General features: G+C 37.7%; 1 protein-coding gene across 1 annotated transcript in view; it reads right to left on the bottom strand.

Moving 5' to 3' along the window:
* The window catches only part of dnah7 (dynein, axonemal, heavy chain 7), a 262,198-nt gene that overhangs the window by 215,512 nt on the left and 27,588 nt on the right, over positions 1–19,098 (bottom strand). Inside the window, exons 11-17 of the mRNA XM_073046961.1 lie at positions 18,340–18,519; positions 12,065–12,331; positions 11,646–11,773; positions 8,857–8,935; positions 7,970–8,194; positions 7,348–7,494; positions 1,825–2,510 (exon numbers count right to left, since the gene is read on the bottom strand). Of these exons, the coding sequence (XP_072903062.1) occupies positions 1,825–2,510; positions 7,348–7,494; positions 7,970–8,194; positions 8,857–8,935; positions 11,646–11,773; positions 12,065–12,331; positions 18,340–18,519 (1,712 nt within the window). The remainder of the gene's footprint in view (positions 1–1,824; positions 2,511–7,347; positions 7,495–7,969; positions 8,195–8,856; positions 8,936–11,645; positions 11,774–12,064; positions 12,332–18,339; positions 18,520–19,098) is intronic.

Here is a 19,098-nt window from a genome sequence, read left to right as displayed (position 1 = left end):
ACTTTTTGTAAAACAATAATAACCAACAAATTTTGAGGTATACTGACAGAAGGGATCCAAAACTACTTTAATGTATTAATTAAAATATGGTATTTTGACTGGAATAGTACAGGACTTCAAAACAAATGCATTTGGCATTTTGCTGAAATATAGTGACCAAAGTTTTCAGAACACATTTATGACATTACTTGGTGGGGAAAAAAAATTTTCATAGCCTTTCAATGTCCAAAAGCACCCTGCACTCAATGAAATACTTTTGCAGTATTGGCATTATTGCTCTGCATGAAATACACCATACAAGTTACAAATAGAAGGCTCCCAAAGTTGCTATATGTATTATGTAAATATAATTGATGCAATACTGGAACCTACAGTACTTCACACCTCTGATAGAACAGCAGTCTATCGGTACATCAGCCTGAATTTTGCACTGAAGTTACCCAAGCTGTCCTGCATTCTCTCTCCACAAATAAATTAGAAGAGGGTATTTATACTTCATAAGAAACTGCTGTGAATGCAGTGGTTTTGTAACAGCTGAAGAATTAAAGAAATACTGTGTAGATGGTTTGATTTATTAGTTACTTCACACAAAAATTGTCAACGTGGAGAATGATTCTACTATTAATTCTACTTCAGCACTCTACCAAGTGATACAATCCTGACTGGTCTCCTTTACTGTCTGTATACCCATGACAATGATGCCACCCACTGCTCTAATCTGCTAACTAAATTTATTGATGATACTACATTGATTGGCCTAATCTCAAGTAATAACGAGGCAACTACAGAGAAGTCATCACCCTGACACAGTGGTGTCAAGAAGATAACCTCTCCCTCAATGTCACAAAAACAAGAGAGCTAGTTGTGGACTACAGGAGGAATGGAGACAAGCTAACTCCTATTTACATCAATAGATCTGGGGTTGAGAGGGTGAACAGCTTTAAGTTCCTCAGCCTACTCATTACCTAGGATCTCACATGGTCTGTACATACCAGCTGTGTGGTGAAAAAAGCACAACATCACCTCTTTCACCTCAGACAGTTTAAGAAGTTTGGTGTGGACCCCCAAATCCTAAGACCTTTCTACAGGGGCACAATTGAGAGCATTCTGACTGGTTGCATGAATGCCTGGTATGGGAATTGTACACCCCTTAATCACAGGACTCTGCAGAAAGTGGTGAGGACAGCCCAGCGCATCTGTAGATGTGAACTTCCCACTATTCAGGACGTATACAAAGACACATGTGTAAAAGGGACCCGAGTCACTCCAACCACAACTGTTCCAGCTGCTACCATCCAGGAAACATTACCACAGCATAAAAGCCAGGACCAACAGGCTCTGGGACAGCTTCTTCCACAGGGCATCAGACCAATTAATTCATGCTGATACAATTGTATTTCTATGTTATATTGACTGTCCTGTTACACATACTATTTATAACAAATCACTATAAATTGCACATTTAGACAAAGACATAACATAAAAATGTTCACTCCTCATGTATATGAAGGATGTAAGTAATAAAGTCAATTCAATTCTTATACATCAACCGTATGATGTTACAGCCAATGAAAAAGAGTTAGTGGTGACCATGTTAAGCAGAATCTTGTCATATTTTTGTTAGTAGATGTTGCCATAGTCAATTTAAAAAAGGATTGTATGGTTTAAATTATTTACAAACACTGATAAATTGAGAAATGTTACCTCACCTTATTATTTACATCTAATTTGCTCAAAATTATTAAGCATTTTGCAAAGATCTATTGCATTCAAACTTGAAACTGTCTTTAAAAACACCATGAGAAAAACTGAGAACAAAATTACCTGATTTCTTTTTCAAATGGCTGTATATAAGGAGATCCACGCATTGTCTGGGTCTTCACAATGTGATCATCTAGCAACATCTGGATATCATCAACAGCTGAAAGTATGTGTGTTCCTGTTTCTCGGTATGGAAGGAGAGTAAATTCCATTGTATCCCACTCACTTATCATCTTTTTCATGGCTTTTTCCAGTGAATATTCTTTGGCAGCAGCCTCACTTATACCCTCAAACTGAGCTAAGAAAGGATCAAGATTCATTGTGAGAAGTTTGGTAACTGTTGTGTCTGGAGCAGGCTTTAGCGGGAAGCCTGTAATTTCAGATAAGGCATCCCAGTGTCGATCACGCAAACCAGGGTTACAAAGGACTTGAACTAGGGGAATATGTTCTTTAAATTCCTCAACCTTTTTCCTAACAGCATGGGCAATTTTTAATGCATTTGGTGAGTCTGAGAAAGTCCGTTCCAACTTGTATAGACCACGCCAGTAGTTTCCTGCATCTGCTTCTACCTCATCTGGGTTGACCTCTGTAAACGGTCCTTCCATCCAACTATTATATTTGTTATTGAACTCTACAATGATTTCATACAACCTTAAATATGGTTGAAGGACATCGCTAGTTTGTTTCCGCTGAGGATACTGAGATTCAGGCCATCCAAATGCTTGCTCTTCTGCATTAATCTGATCAATCTGGCACAACAAAAAAAATTATAGAATTTAATTACATCGTAATATGACCATAGAAGTATATGTTGATTGGATTGAAACACATCAAATATCACTCAATGAGAAACATAGTTATCAAAAAACTGGAATAGGCCCCACAAGCCTACAAGATTCCCTCCCTGACTCCTTGACTTTGGTAAGACTATTTTCATACTTCAAACCTGCTACAATTAAGACTAACATACCATCTGGCATCTAATGTCTTACTTTATTAGTACTAGTTTCCAAGTTTCATGAACTAATGCAACAAGGTTTCTCAGCACACCAGCATTTTCAAGTTTCCCACTGTTTAAAATCACTCTGCTTTCCTACTCTTCCTATCAAGTAAATAACCACATATTTTAATGCTTTACTCCACCTGTTATATTCCTTTTACAGAACTAGCTAGATCTTTCCCATACTTTCCATTTCCTCTTTACAGTTCACTTCCAAAACTAGCTTTGTCTGGTCATTAAACCAATACCCGACATTCTTCTTTTGTGACCAAGTTCCTGGCTTGTACAGCTTCCGGCACTCTAGGTGCTTCTAACTAAAATTCAGGAACTGTTTGGGAGAAACTTCGCTTTCCTCCATTTCCAGAATACTTAGAGCTTTACAGAACACAAACACTCATTCATTCTTTTTTTCCTGATGATTCTTCAAGATGTATTAGGAAGAAGCATCTGGTCACCTTCCACGTGCTTCAATGGGTGCAGCCAAACACTGGGTGCTGAATTTTTATATGGTGGACTGGACGGCAATAAATAGGATGCATTGTGCTCTGTGATATTAAACTGCTTGAGTTTTGTTGGAGCTGTACACAACCTCATTTATGTCAACTAGATACTGGAATGTTTTTTGAAGAGTGAGGAGCTGAGTCATCCACTTTACTCACAGTGCTTCAATAAGAACATAAGAATTGGAAGCAGAAGGAAGCTCTTTGGTTCTTTGAGCCTGCTCTATAATTTTTAAAGATCATGGCTGGTCTTCTGTCTCCATTCCATTTTCCTATACTGTTCCCAAATCCCTTAATTTTTTTAATATCCAGAAATCTATCCATTTCTATTTTGAATGAAATCAAAGACTGAACCATCTAGCTCTCCAGGTTTAAAACTCCAAAGATTTTCCACTTTTTGGATGAAGAGCTTTCCCCTTATTTCAAATCCTAAATGGCTGATCCCTTATTCTGAGACCTGTAATCCAGGGAAATTACCTTGACTTCATCCACCTATCAAGGCCTGATAAGAATTTTAAAAGTTTAATTGAAAGTGTCTTTCATTCTTCTAAACTCTAGACAATGCAACACTGGTTACTCAATTGCTCTTCAAATGAAAAATCTATATTACAAGAACCATTCTAGTGAATCTTTGCTGAACATTTTCTATGACATATACATCCTCTGGGCCTGTATTCACTGGAATTCAGAAAAATGAGGGATGACCTGACTGAAAACCATTAAATGTTGAAAGGCCTCGATAGAGTGGATGTGAAGAGGATGTTTCCCATGGTGAGAGAGTCTAGGACAGGGGTTCTCAACCTTTTTTATACCATGGACCAATACCATTAAGCAAAGGGCCTGTGGACTCCAGGTTGGGAACCACCGGTCTAGGACCAGAGAACACAGCCTCAGAATAAAGGGGCATCCTTTTAGAATGGAGATGAAGAGAAATTTCTTTAGTCAGAGAGTGGCAGATCTGTGGAAGTCCTTGCCACAGATGGCTGTGGAGGATAGTCATAGGGTATATTTAAGGCAGAGGTTGATAGATTCTTGATTAGTCAAGGCATGAAGGGATACAGGGGAGAAGGTAGGATCTTGAGGCTGAGAGGAAAACTGGATCAGCCATGATGAAATGGCAGAGAAGACTTGAAGGGCCAAATGACCTAATTCTGCTCCTATATCTTATGATCTTATGAACTTTTTACAAAATTCACAGAAACCAAAACTCTGCACAATACTCCAGATGCTATTTCACCAAGGCCCTTACATAAATGTAGTAAGATTCAAATCCTCTTGTTAAGAACGTCAACATACTATTTGCATTTATAAATGCTTGCTCCACCCACAATGTTCTTCTTTGTGACTTGCTTTCAGCAATACTCAGGTCATAGGATATACAACACTGGCTCTTTGATCTACCTAATCCATTCTGACCAAGCAAGTCCCACCCTGTTTTTTACCCACATCCCTCTAAAAATTTTCTATGTATTTATCCAATGTTTTTTAAATGATGAACCTGACTCAACCACTTTGCTGGCAACTCTTTGCATATCATAATACTATCCCCATATCTACCAAATATTGAATGGCCCAAACAGAGTGGATATGGAGAGGATATGGAGGAGGGTCTAGGTCCAGAAGACACAGCCTCAGAATTGAAGGATGTCCTTTCAGAACAGCCTTGAGGAGGAATTTCTTTAGCCAGAGGGTGCTGAATTTGTGGAATTCATTGCTTTAAATATATCAAATGTGTGGCAGAGGTTAATAAGTTCTTGGTTAGTAAGGGTGTCGAAGGTTATGCGGATAAAGCAAGAGAACAGAGTTGAGAGGGAAAATAAATCAGTCATGGCAGAGCAGAATTGATGGGCCAAATTCAGCTCCTTTATCTTGTGGTCATAAATGCACAACCCTTATTTGAATGATTTAAAAGGCTCCCTCTCATCTTAAATTGGTCCCCCCTCCTACTTAGATTCCCTTTCTCTGGGAATAGAGTGTGCATTCACCCTATCTATGACCTCATTATTACATACACCTCTATAACATCTAAAACAGTTTTTCTTCAGTCTCCTACGCTTCCATGAGTAAAGTTCTAGTCTGCTCTACCTCTTCATTTAACTCAGGCCCTCTAGTCCTGATAACATTCCATAAATCTAATTTACACTTTTTACGGCTTAATTACATCTTTCCTATACCAGGGTAACCAAAACTATACACAACACACCAGGTTCAACCTCACCAACAACTTATACAACCACTTCCACCCTGAGAAAGAGACTCTAACCATCTACCTATCTATGCCTCTCAAAAGTATACAGTATCAACTCCAGTCAGGTTTCCGCTCAGTCTCTAGCGCTCCAGAGAAAGCAATTCAATTTTGCCCTGCCTCTCCTTACAGCTAATACACTCCTATCCAGGTGAATCCCCAGTGAATTTCTTCTACACATTCTCCAAAGCCTCCATGTCCTTCGTGTACTGTGGTGACTACATTTGTAGACATTACTCCAAAAGAAACATAATTAATTTTTTATGCAGCTGGACATGACTTCCCAACTCTTATACGGAATACCTAAATTGACATCAGCAAGCATGCTGCATGCCTTTACTAACAACCTATATACTTATATTGTCACTTCCAGAGAGCTATAGCTTTCTCTCCAAGACCCATAGATTCACTACATAATATCCTCTTGTAACTGATCTCCCAACATTCCCTCTGCTATTTTCATCTCAATCTCAACATTTCCCAAAGTCTGCTTTTGTATACGTACAGTAAAGTGGAAAATTTCACATTTTTCAGCATTGTATTCCATCTGCTACGTTCTTATCCACTCACTCTTCAAGGAAAGTTACACATTTCCCAACCCTTTGACTCTAGGAAATCTCTTCTCTACAACTTGTTTATACCAACATGTTGAAATATTCAGTCCAGCAGTTTCCATAATCTTTCAGATGTCAACAACAATATCCTTCCCAATTTCTATAAATGCATATTAATGAAGCTTATGTTAAAATAGACAAAATATCAAAACGTTACTCAGAGTGTATTTTTCAATTGGGCTTTACATCTTTTTGAAAGGTCATATACTGTATTTTTCAAGGCATTTGCATTTTAAATGCAAATACAGCATTTTAACTCTGTATTCTGTAGGATAGCACCTTGAGCACTATAGTACTTCAATTTAACTCAAGCTTTGCAATAACTGATACAACACCATAAGACATAGGAGCAAAATTAGGCCATTTGGCCTATCGAGTCTGCTCTGCCATCTAATCATGCCTGATCCTTTCTTTTCCCCCCTCAGCCCCACACCCCAGCTTTCTCCCCATAACCTTTGATGCCGTGTCCAATCAAGAACCTATCAAGCTCTGCCTTAAATGCACCCAATGACCTGGCCTCCTTAGCTGCCTATGGTAACAGATTCCACAAATTCTCCACCCTCTGGCTAAAGAAATTTCTCCACATCTCTGTTTTAAATGGACGCCCCTCCATCCTGAGGCTGTGCCCTCTTGTCCTAGACTCCCCCACCATGGGAAATACCCTTTCTGTCCAATCTGTCTAGGCCTTTCAACATTCGAAAGGTTTCAATGAGATCTCCTCTCATCCTCCTAAATTCCAGCGATTACGGACCCAGCGCCATCAAACGTTCCTTGTATGATAACTCTTTCATTCCTGGATCCATCTTTGTGAACCTATTTTGAACCCTCTCCAACATCAGCACATCTTCTCTTAGCCCAAAACTGTTCGCAATACTCAAGGTGAGGTCTCACCAGTGCTCTATAAAGGTTCAGCATCACATCCCTGCTCTTGTATTCTAAACCTTTTGAAATGAATGCTGACATTGCATTTGCCTTCCTCACCACCAACTCAACCTGCAAGTTAACCTTTAGGGTGTTCTCCCTTTGCACCTCAGATTTATGGATGTTTCTCCACTTAGAAAATAGTCTGCACATTTACTTCTTCTACCAAAGTGCATGACCATGCATTCTCCAACACTGTATTTCATTTGCCACTTTCTTGCTCATTCTCCTAACTTACAATACTTTTTAAAAATATTTATGGTTTTTATACCAATGTGATATTATAGTAACTATGTGACTCAGTACCTTCTCTAAGGCTTGATTCAGCTTTGCACTTAATGTTTGAGCCTTTCTTAAGTAGCGACCAACATCTGACAATTCTGAAAAACTGGCAAATTCTTCTGCTTGCTTGGCATAGGTTTCAACTTCTTCTTCAAATCTCTCAATACGAAGCTAAAAATTAAATAAATTGCAAGATTCAGGTAAATTGGATAAAACAACAATAATTATTATTTACCAATAATAATCCACTGAACTCAAAAGCCAAAGTAAGCCCAAGGATAGAGAACGGTGTATGTCTCTCCCACAGCCAGATTCTTATCCTGAACCTGGCTCTGCTGTGATTCTTTCTTCTATAGGCAATGAAGAGTTTTGCTGAATTTTCTGCTCTAAAACTGTTGGATTTAGACTGTTCCCTCACTGCTGTCCATGAAATCCAAGCTATCATGCTCATTCCAAAGTACTAAAGTTATCAGAATGTGATTGCAATGCATAATTTAGTGTATATTTATATTACAGATCTAAACTGAATATAAAGTTTTGCTGTGATGTTAGATTAAGTCCTGACTCTAGATTAAAGCTACCAGTGCATTACAAATCTGTTAAAAGATTTTAAACAAATTTAAGAAAATCATAAATAATATCTCACCTTGAGTCCTTGTTGATACTGTTCTTCTTTTTCTGAAGCCATCCTTTTGTGCTCCTCAAAAATCTCTGTCATTCGTCCACTCCACTGAAATGTTTGATTGTTTAATCGTATGTCACTTGGGGAAAGTGTAACATAATCGACCAGAAAAGCCAGACGATTTTTTGCTTCAATCAGCTTCAGCTCAAGTTCAGCCATGTCTTTCACTTCAACTTTTTGCACATAAGCCTAGCATAAAATGCACTGATTAATACAAATATAGGCAATCAGAGCACCAAAGTAAAACAACATTTTAGCACTTGATTTTTGTTGTCAATAGTGGCCTCCAGGTTGCTATCTGTAAGAAACAAAGTCATGGCATTATGTTGAACATAAATTAAAATATCTTGTTGGAGACAACTGCCCAGCCTATTTCTGGCGTAATTGTTCCTTGCCAGTTGTATAAAAATTATTGTTCATTGTTTATATTTTAAACAAGCTCTACTGCAAAACTGCACTGAAATATCATGGATTTAAACCATTTGCTTTCTTGGAATGCTATTTGTTTTACATGCCATATTGACAAGGATTGCCTAGGTCCTTTTATACAGATCAATTATGTTAAAATTTTGAGGGATTGCGTCCAGGTAGGAATTTATTTTAAAAATAAAAATACAGAAGTAAAGATTAAGATTTTCAACATAATTAAATGCTTAATTGTAATGTAAAAGGAATTTTATGTAGAATTACAGGTTGCCGAGAGAACTGTCAGTTATAGTATAATCTGACAATTTTATAAAAGTAGTCCACTATACTTTGGCATTTATTATTTTCTTTCTCAGTAATATGTTAATTTACACACATAATTCTTATGCACACTTAATCCTTCAAAGTAAAACAGAAAAAAAGACCTTCAATTCCATTAGTGCTTCTGTGTTTGGAGGTGTTGTTAAGGCTTTCTCTGCTATTTTCTCAAATTCAAGACATAACCTATAAAAAAAGTACAATTAGTTAACTATTCAACTGTCAGAGAAGTGTAGTGGAGAAACTTTAATGGAGAAGAAAGATAGTATCAAAGGTAACTATGTACAAGAATGAATCATCAGGACATGTGAATTGGTAATGTTGGGAGGTTAGTCATGAGGTTTTAATGAACACATCGCATTATATGAAATTATACACAGGTAGGAACAAATATGGTTAACATATCTGTGAAATACATGAAGATAGAGGATCACTATGAAGCTGTAGTGATTAACCGAAATTGGAAGGGCGGGTGTCAATCACTTTAGCAAACCATTACGGGTTAAACTAACTTCCAGAGATGGTTGGGAGGATAGATAAATATTGTAGGCAGATCTATCAAGCTGAAAGACAGTGTTGGCTAATATAATGCTTTAAGTGCCTGTGGAAGTGATCATCTCTCAAGCTAACTGATGGTGTTTGCAGATGCAATATTCTAGGTGCCTTTGCAGGTGAGGTGAGGGCAGGTTGTGATCATTTGTCAGAGAAAACAATTTATTGCAAGCTTGTACAGGATGTGGGGTTAATTGGTGACAGATAAATCATGAGCGGAATCAAAGAGTGCAAAAGAAAATAGGGAAAATTGGGATCAACCCATAAGATTTTAAGCTGGAGAAGCAGCACTTCCACAGCTCCATATTCAGTTAAATATATTATTAAAACTTAAGTTGTTGGTCCTTTTGAGAACTACCTATTCAGCTAAATACTTGCCCAATTTTCTGGAGTAACTAAGAGCAGCAGCTGCTGTCTCCAACCAAGTAACCAGAAGTACAGATCTCAGCTTGACATTGCATCATTATGAAAGTATTATATACTTTCATTTTCACAGGTAACATCTATTATCCTCAATTCGCAAGATTTTGTTTAAAAGTTGTTTTATATACAGTATATAATCCCTGTGAGCCACCTTCTTGAACTGCTGCAAGGTCTGGGGCACATAAAGGGCCAAGTACTTACACTGAGGTTTAGAGACTATGTAGTTCCCAGATTTATAGCCCATAATGCTACAGAGCACATAGAAACAATTAACAGGAGATAGTATGTCAGATCATGCTTTAGGTTATGAGCCAATAGGAGTTCCAGGACATGAGAAGAGTAATGTAAGGGTTGAGTTGTCAAATACAAGAGCACCACAAGGAATTGCTGAATATGACAGCATTAAAGGTGCTTAAAAGCATTTTCAAGGGGAATGCTTGGGTGTACGTGGCAAGAGATCTTCAGAGTAACTCATCCAATGAGGGCAGAAGAAGGGAGTTTGTTTATAGATTTCCCAGCAGAACTATATAAAATGAATATTATTTTAAAACAAGGTATTTAAAATAACCGATCAATGGTGGCCCTCACCTCCCAGGATTTCACTGGCCATTGACGTATTCCCTCTAAAAATGAACCTTTTGCCTCATTTGAACATTTCCAATGAATATCAAATAAATGTAAGGATCAGGGAAAGGCCAGAAATTAATATCATGAGAAAAAAGCATACTCAACAGGCTGTATGGTCCAATTCTGCTCCTGAAACCTATGGTTTTTACTCTGCATTCTGTATTTTTTCATTGTACTGCCTTGTTGCACTGAATAATAATCTATATGAACAGTAATGCAGAAAGAAGCTTTTCATGATACATGTGACAATAATAAACCCATTCCAGTTCCAAGATTAGGGTAGTTAGCTTGAGGAGCAATAGACTTGATGATACAGGATGAAGTTGCCTCAATGTCAAGTCTTGACAATACATGATAAGCAGAAAGTGAAAATTTTTATGGGTAGAAAGATTTTAAGAGTACAATGTAAGTAGTTAATGTAGTTGTTAAAACTTTGTACAATAAATATGTTTTTAGCAATTCACATGGGTGCCAATACAGAGCCCGTTTTGCAATCTTAAGGAATGTCCTATTTCTTTTTATTGTTTCATGAAATTTCCAGTAATTTCAAATCTTTATGACCACACTACTCAAATAGAATCTTACTCTAAGCCAGCTCAGGTAGTTTCCACAACAGCAGATCAGATTCTTCCTATCAGTATTATCAGAGCATTACAAAAATGAAACCTTTCTTTCTCACACCATTCCTTTAGTAATTTGTTTATCTAACTAACCTGCCTATTTTATCTCAATTTGCACATTCCTTCGTAGTAGGCCAGAGCTTAAAATTTTAAAGAAATATTTGCTCCTAAACCCTGCTACTCCTGCTACAGGATTTAACAGGAGCAAAAACAGTGCTGTGGGGTTTTAATAGCCTAAAGAAGGAAAACAGAATAGATTAGCAGAGATGAATGATCTTCAACATTCCCTCTAATTTGTAACGACCAATATGTGCAAAAATCTTGTGCTGTGCAATCTTTTGCCCAGTGACACCATGTGCACACTGAATAATTTCTTCAATAAAAACAGTATAAATAAGCCTGTTCTAAAATCTGCAGACAAATCATCGCAAACTCCACGTTGTCAACACCATTCACATCAGAAACCGGAAAAAGAAATATAATTATCTATGATCGAAAAATATACTTAACATGCCAATGAGGTAGAGGATAACAGTCGTTTGTCTGGAGGTTAAATTCCTTTGTGCACTAGAAGCAAAAGATGTGTGCATGCACATGCCACCAATTATGGGTGAGCTTAAAAAGTTTTGAAACTTTCTGAAACTTTCATCAATATAAATTGGAGAAATACTAACGCTTTATTTGCATCCGAATGATACTTGCTCATCCTAGTCAGAAGTTTCTCAAACAATGCTTCTGCTCGTCTCACAAGAGCCCTTATGAGTTCATCACAGTGCACCTCAAACATTCCCAGGCGAACAACCTGAACCAAAAATTGAGACAATTTCATAAAATAATATAAACCACAAATGATATACAACTGTGCCAGCAATAGCAGTTATTTTACTGTATGATCACAAGAATCTGTATTTCATACAGCAATATTAAGACAGATAAATGATATATACAGTATCTATCTAATCCATATGACAGAAAGCTTTCAGAAATGATTAATAGATCTAATTGCTACAAATAAGGTATACTTAAATGTAATTTCTACATTATAAATAAAAAAATTATGTAATTCATCTTGTGAACTTCTGCTAGTATGTACCTTTCGAGAGTTGTACTGAATTTCTTCTTTCAGTTTCTGATACTTAATTATTTCCTGTGCTGTCTCTTCAAATGTATGTTCTTCATTTAGAAATTGTTCCACATCTAAGTCAGCTTGCCTTTTTATCAGCATGGAATACTTATCATATAGTTTTGTATGTTCTTGGGGCCCCAAACTTTCTTTGGCAACAACCTCTATAATTTTTCTTTTGTTTTCCTCTAAGATTTCATCTAAGATTATTGGTCTTAGGGTGCTCTTAACATTAGTCTGTAACAAAAGAGAAAAAGGTAAATGAATTACTTTCAAGTACACAAGAAGAATTCTTTGAAAAAGTTTACTTTCTCAGCAGGGAATATTAATGTGCAGGGAATTTAAGAATATGATCATATGCAAAGCAGAAGGGACGAGTCTAACTTGGCATCATGTGTGGCACCATCATCATGGGCCAAAGGGCCTATACATGCTGTACTCTTCCATGTTCTAATGAGCTCAGCAGAATGGTAGGGAGGTGAAGCATATGGCAGAACAATGAAGATATCATGACTGGCTAAAGATTCCTCACACCGTAATGAATTATGTCAGTAGAACAAGGTCTGTCCATACAATGGCTTTTTCATTCAAATGATTTCCTGCACAAATTTTTCTCCAGATCTCATTCCATCAGCTGTTCATTAGTTCAAGCTCTGTGTTAATGAACAAGATATGAAGCAAAGGTGTTGATGACAAATGACAGTCATACAGATAGTCTGGGGGTTAGCAATCGTTCTTCTCAAACTCAAAGGCCACAGAGAAGGTTCACAGCACCTACGTAATGAGGCAAGCCTTTCTAGAATAACACAACTTGGCACTATTAAGCACTAAAGTAGAAAGATGATCATACATCTTGTATGCCCCGGTCATCTGACCAGACTATCATAGCCAATAGATGACACTTACAGCAGTTAAAACATAAGCAACATTTCAAAATTACAAAAAAAACTATAATTTATTAAGAATAAAAGGTTCTCCTACCCCAATATTGAATTTGCAAGATTGACCAGAGGAAGTTCCTTTCAAAGGCTTGGTAATAACCACACTTGCCTCTGGAAAATGCATGTCTCAGAGCCACAGATTACATCTGCCATCAAAATAGCTGTCTCTAGAAAACTTCCTGATTTTACTTTTGGCTTGAGGTTCTGATCCATAAGGCTAAGATGCTCTCTGATATTCTCAGTTAGCACTTCCATTGGTGCTCAAGTGCCTACACCAGACGGTACAGAGAAAAGAAAATAATGCTTTTAGCATTTCAATTCTGAGCAGATTCCCTCACAATTCTTAGGAAACACCTCTCTTCATTGTCTTTAAACTTAATTAACAGACCATCATGTCAAAAGTTCTTCTCACCCCCTCACTGAACAAACCTCTCCCTTGCACACCAGCACACCACCATCCACATCCTGAAGGAGCAGATTCAATAGGACTGACCATATAATTAACACACCTGCATGAGAAGTTCAGAGGCTGGGTACTTCACAGGAATTAACTGGAGGATATCTGCTGACATGTAAAAGGCAAATGGAATACCGTCCATTTACTCGGATGAATGCAGCTCAGGAAGCTTCACGCCATTCTGAACAGAGAAGCCTTACATCTGTGCTCATAATCCCTCAACATTAATTCCTCCACCACCAGCACAGAGTGACTACAATATATGTATACCATCTACAAAATTACTAAGTTGCTCACTAAGGCTACTCTGGCAATAGCCTGCAACCTCCAACACAAAGGATGACAAAAAGAGCAAGCAAAATCTATCACCTTCAAATTCCCCTCCAAGCCACATGTCATCCTAACATGGAAACAAATCATTGTTTTTTTTTTTTCGTTTTTTTTACTGGATCTAAGCAGTGAAACTTTCCACTCTTCAACACTGTGAGAATGCCCTTCATAAGAGTAATTACACATGGACAATAAATCCTGGACTTATTATCAACATCTAGATCTCAAAAATGAATAATACATGAAAAAGTGGTGACAAAAATGTGTCTTTATTTATACTTGTGATGGACATTCACTGTCCAGGGCCAGGCAGCCATTTTGCCAAGCTCAACTTTCTAACTCAGCAGCTGACATTTCTAGAGATCAGAGAGCTACTTTTCAGTGAAACTCCTATCTCCTTTACCATAGGGTGATCACAATTCTATCTCCTTTACCACAGCATTGGAGAGGGATAGGAACAGACAAGTTAGGAAAGCCTTTAATTGAAGTAAGGGGAAATGTGAGGCTATCAGGCAGGAACTTGGAAGCATAAATTGGAGACAGATGTTCTCAGGGAAACATAACCGAAGAAAAGTGGCAAATGTTCAGGAGATATTTCCGTGGAGGTCTGCAGAGGTACGTTCCAATGAGACAGGTAAAGGATGGTAGGGTACAGGAATCATGGTGTACAAAGGCTGTTGTAAATCTAGTCAAGAAGAAAAGAAGAGCTTATCAAAGGTTCAATAAAGTAGGTAATGATAGAGATCTAGAAGATTATAAGGCTAGCAGGAAGGAGCTTAAGAAAGAAATTAGGAGAGCCAGAAGGAGCCATGAGAAGGCCTTGGCAGACAGGATTAAGGAAAACCCCAAGGCATTCTACATCTGAAGAGCAAGAGGATAAGATGAGAAAGAATAGGACCAATCAAGTGTGACAGTGGAAAAGTGTGTATGGAACCAGAGGAGATAACAGTGGTACTTAATGAATACTTTGCTTCAGTATTCACTATGGAAAAGGATCTTGGTGATTGTAGGGATGATTTACAGCGGGCTGAAAAGCTTAGGCATGTAGATGTTAAGAAAGAGGATGTGCTGGAGCTTTTGGAAAGCATCAAGTTGGATAAATCACTGGGTCCGGATGAGATGTACCCCAGGCTACTGTGGGAGGCAAGGGAGGAGATTGCTGATTATCTTTGCATCATCAACGGGGATGGGAGAGGTTCCAGAGGATTGGAGGGTTGCGCATGTTGTTCCTTTATTCATGAAAGGGCGTAGAGACAGCCCAGGAAATTATAGACCAGTGAGTCTTACTTCAGTGGTTGGTAAGTTGATGGAGAAGATCCTGAGAGGCAGGATTTATGAACATTTGGCGAGGCATAATATGATTAGGAATAGCCAGCATGGCTGTGCCTTACGAGTCTGATTGAATTTTTTGAGGATGTGACTAAACACATTGATGAGGGTAGAGCAGCAGATGTAGTGTATATGGATTTCAGTAAGGCATTTGATAAGGTACCCCACGCAAGGCTTATTGAGAACGTAAGGAGGTATAGGATCCAAGGGGACATTACTTTGTGGATCCAGAACTGGCTTGCCCACAGAAGGCAAAGAGTAGTTGTAGACGGGTCATTTCTGCATGGAGGTCAGTCACCAGTGGAGTGGCTCAGGGATCTGTTCTGGGACCCTTATTCTTCATGATTTTTGTAAATGACCTGAATGAGAAAGTGGAGGGATGGGTTCATAAGTTTTCTGATGACACAAAGGTTGAGGGTGTTGTGGATAGTGTGGAGGGCTGTCAGAGGTTACAGCGGGACATTGATAGGATGCAAAACTGGGCTGAGAAGTGGCAGATGGAGTTCAACCCAGATAAGTGTGAGGTGGTTCATTTTGGTAGGTCAAATATGATGGCAGAATATAGTATTAACAATAAGACTCTTAGCAGTGCGGAGGATCAGAGGGATTTTGGGGTCCGAGTCCATAGGACACTCAAAGCTGCTACGCAGGTTGACTCTGTGATTAAGAAGGCATATGGTGCATTGGCCTTCATTAATTGTGGGATTGAGTTTAAGAGCCAAGAGGTAATGTTGCAGCTATATAAGACCCTGGTCAGACCCCACTTGGAGTACTGTGCTCAGTTCTGGTCACCTCACTACAGGAAGGATGTGGAAACCATCAAAAGGGTGCAGAGGGGATTTTGATTTAGGGGAGCAAACTCTCCTAGTTTGGGGAGCATACCTTACGAATACAGGTTGAGTGAGCCTTACTGAAATCCATATACACTACATCTACTGCTCTATCTTCATCAATGTGTATAGTCACATCCTCCAAAAATTCAATCAGACTCGTAAGGCACATCCTGCCTTTGACAAAGCCATGCTGGCTATTCATAATCATATTATGCCTCGCCAAATGTTCATAAATCCTGCCTCTCAGGATCTTCTCCATCAACTTACCAACCACTGAAGTAAGGCTCAAAGACTCACTTTGGAGTGACGGAGGATGAGAGGTGACCTGAGAGAGGTCATAAGATAATGAGAGGCATTGATCGTGTAGATAGTCAGAGGCTTTTTCCCAGGGCTGAAATGGCTAGCATGAGAGGGCACAGTTTTAAGGTGCTTTGGAGTAGGTACAGAGGAGATGACAGGGGTAAGCTTTTTTATGCTGAGAGTGGTGAATGCATGGAATGGGCTGCCGGCAGCAGCAGTGGAGGCGGAAACGATAGGGTCTTTTAAGAGACTCCTGGATAGGTACATGGAGCTTAGAAAAATAGAGTGCTATGGGTAACCTTAGGTAATTTCTAAGGTAAGGACATGATTGGTACAGCTTTGTGGGGTGAAGGGCCTGTATTGTGCTGTAGGTTTTCTATGTTTCTATGTTTCTAACTAGTATTCCTTGATCAGCTTCCTGTATAAACAAGAACCAGTCTTCAGTTAATGTAAGAGTCTGAAGTTAAAAGGACAGCTTTGCAAACAAACAGCACTGCTTACAGAACACAGACTGTTGGCCCACAGCACTGGGCTGGCTGCTCAAGAGATGTAATATAAGACAATGTGGTTATGTTAATTGGCCTGTATCAAACCAGCTAACAACTTGCTAAGTTATTTTGGAAGATTTATGTACTCAGAGGGTCAGCCTTTGGGATTTCTGCCACCAGAAGCTTTTAGACCATACGTGTGAAGTCACCAAGTGGCAGAGAAATAGTATAAATATTAGAGAACAGTCAAGCTTGCTAGAAATGGTCAAGAGATGGCAGGAAGCACGACAAGGAGAAGGTGACTGGAATCCATTCCTCTGTCTTTGATTTCTGTGACAGACGACCTGTTTGTCTGCAACTCGTCAGTATGCTTATAAAAATTACACTTGTTTTGAAAATAGTTTGTGTTTTAGAAATTGTTTGTAATTTGGAAATCTTTTATAAGCTAAAACCTGTTGCTTGAATTTCCAGCATCTGCAAATTTCCTCATATAAGCTAAAACCTCTGAGTTTTAAATATGTTTAAAAAATTTTATCTAAATTTCTCACTACAAATAAATGAACTGTATTTAAACTAATTTGTTAGTTGGAAATATCTCCTCCTTGGTAGGGAGAGGGGACCCATCACTCAAATAGTAGGTATGGACAGTTAAACTCCCTATGGAGGATAAACAGGGTTGTGATTTATACTTTGAATAGTAGGTGGTTACAGTATAACCTCACTTTCATGAGGGTACCCATAGCTGACAATATGGTATAGAGCTTAAGATCTTCATCTGAGTTCAGAACACCTGACTGAGTAAACTCAATACCACTACATACTGAAGAGTTCCAATAATGCAAACTGTATCTTTTTGATTAATGACATACAATCATAGAATAACAAACGTTATTTGAAAGAGCTGTCTGTTAAATTGCATAATCTTGTTTTGACATAACTGGAAATTTACATGTCTAATCATCTTCTGAAAGTTCAAAAGAATTTGCTTTCTCTACCCTTCAGAGGTAGTGTTCCTGATCATGAGAAATACTTGCATAAAATAATTTGATTTATTTTTCCCAATTATTTAAACTGTATAATTTTTGGCTGCTGACGTCCCTTGCTCGATCAACTTCTCTCAAATTTTAAAGAGCTCTCCCATCTCTCTTCTTTAATATGCTCCAGCATATTGGGAAAAATCTAAACCTCTCCAATCTTTGCAACTTGCATTGCCATTAAAAAATCCTAAATATACAGCTCCAGGTCTCTGCAAATGCCTAGAGTGGCAAAATCGCCAATCTGCTGTGAATTGTACCACATGGAATTTATTTTAAGCAATGTTTATACATATACATTGTTTTGGTTGTCAATTCTCAATTTGGAATAAAACAAATACTCAGTTAAACTATTTGTAAATTCTCAATAAAACATAAGGAAATGAAAATCACTTTTGAAATTCTGAAGAAAGATTTTATTCCATTATAATTGTGAAAGAATTCACATTCCCATCAATGAAATAAGTTATGGATGTAAATTCTATATTACTTTCAAGGTAAATATTCTATGACTTAATATGAAACCTACTTACCCATTCAGTGTACAGTTTTGTCTCAACTCTTGGCACTAGATTCATTGTTTTGAGCATGACATCATAAACGCTCAAGAACAGTAGTTCAAAATCCTTGAACTCTGGCTCAAATTGGATAGTATTACTTTTTAGGATTAGACGCATAATAAAGCCTGGATGCTCATAAACACGAATAGAATCCTATATAGAAAAATATAAATACAATTTACAAAAATAAATCTATATCCATTCTTTCAATTCTATGTAAATATATTATGGTAAATCAAAACTGATTGAATAATAAACAAAAATACAAAGATTTATAAATGAGGATTGGACTAAGAAATTTTACAGAAAACAGTATGTGACATTGTTCTTATAAATTATTAAAGATAATGTTATGTAACATTACAGTTCCTTTCTCATTCTACAAATACATTTATACTTGTGAGTACATAGTAGTAATACAAGGATGCATCAGTTCTCCATTGCATTTTAGAATTCTAATTATTTATAATATCACACTATACAAGATGGCCATTTTACAATTTTCTGAATGCAACAAGATTCAAAGTTCAAAGTAAATTTATTATCTAAGTACATGTATGTCACCCTATACTGTACAACACCAAGATTCATTTTCTTGTGGGCAGACACTGTAAATTAAAGAAACAATAGAATCAATGAAAAGATCACACCCAACAAGATGAACAAACAACAAATATACAAAGGATAACAAACTGTGCAAATATAAAAGAAAATATTATAATAAAACAATAA

Source organism: Hemitrygon akajei, chromosome 5 (genome assembly GCF_048418815.1).
Source record: "Hemitrygon akajei chromosome 5, sHemAka1.3, whole genome shotgun sequence".
NCBI lineage: Eukaryota > Metazoa > Chordata > Chondrichthyes > Myliobatiformes > Dasyatidae > Hemitrygon > Hemitrygon akajei.
This window is presented reverse-complemented; position numbering and strand designations above follow the sequence as displayed.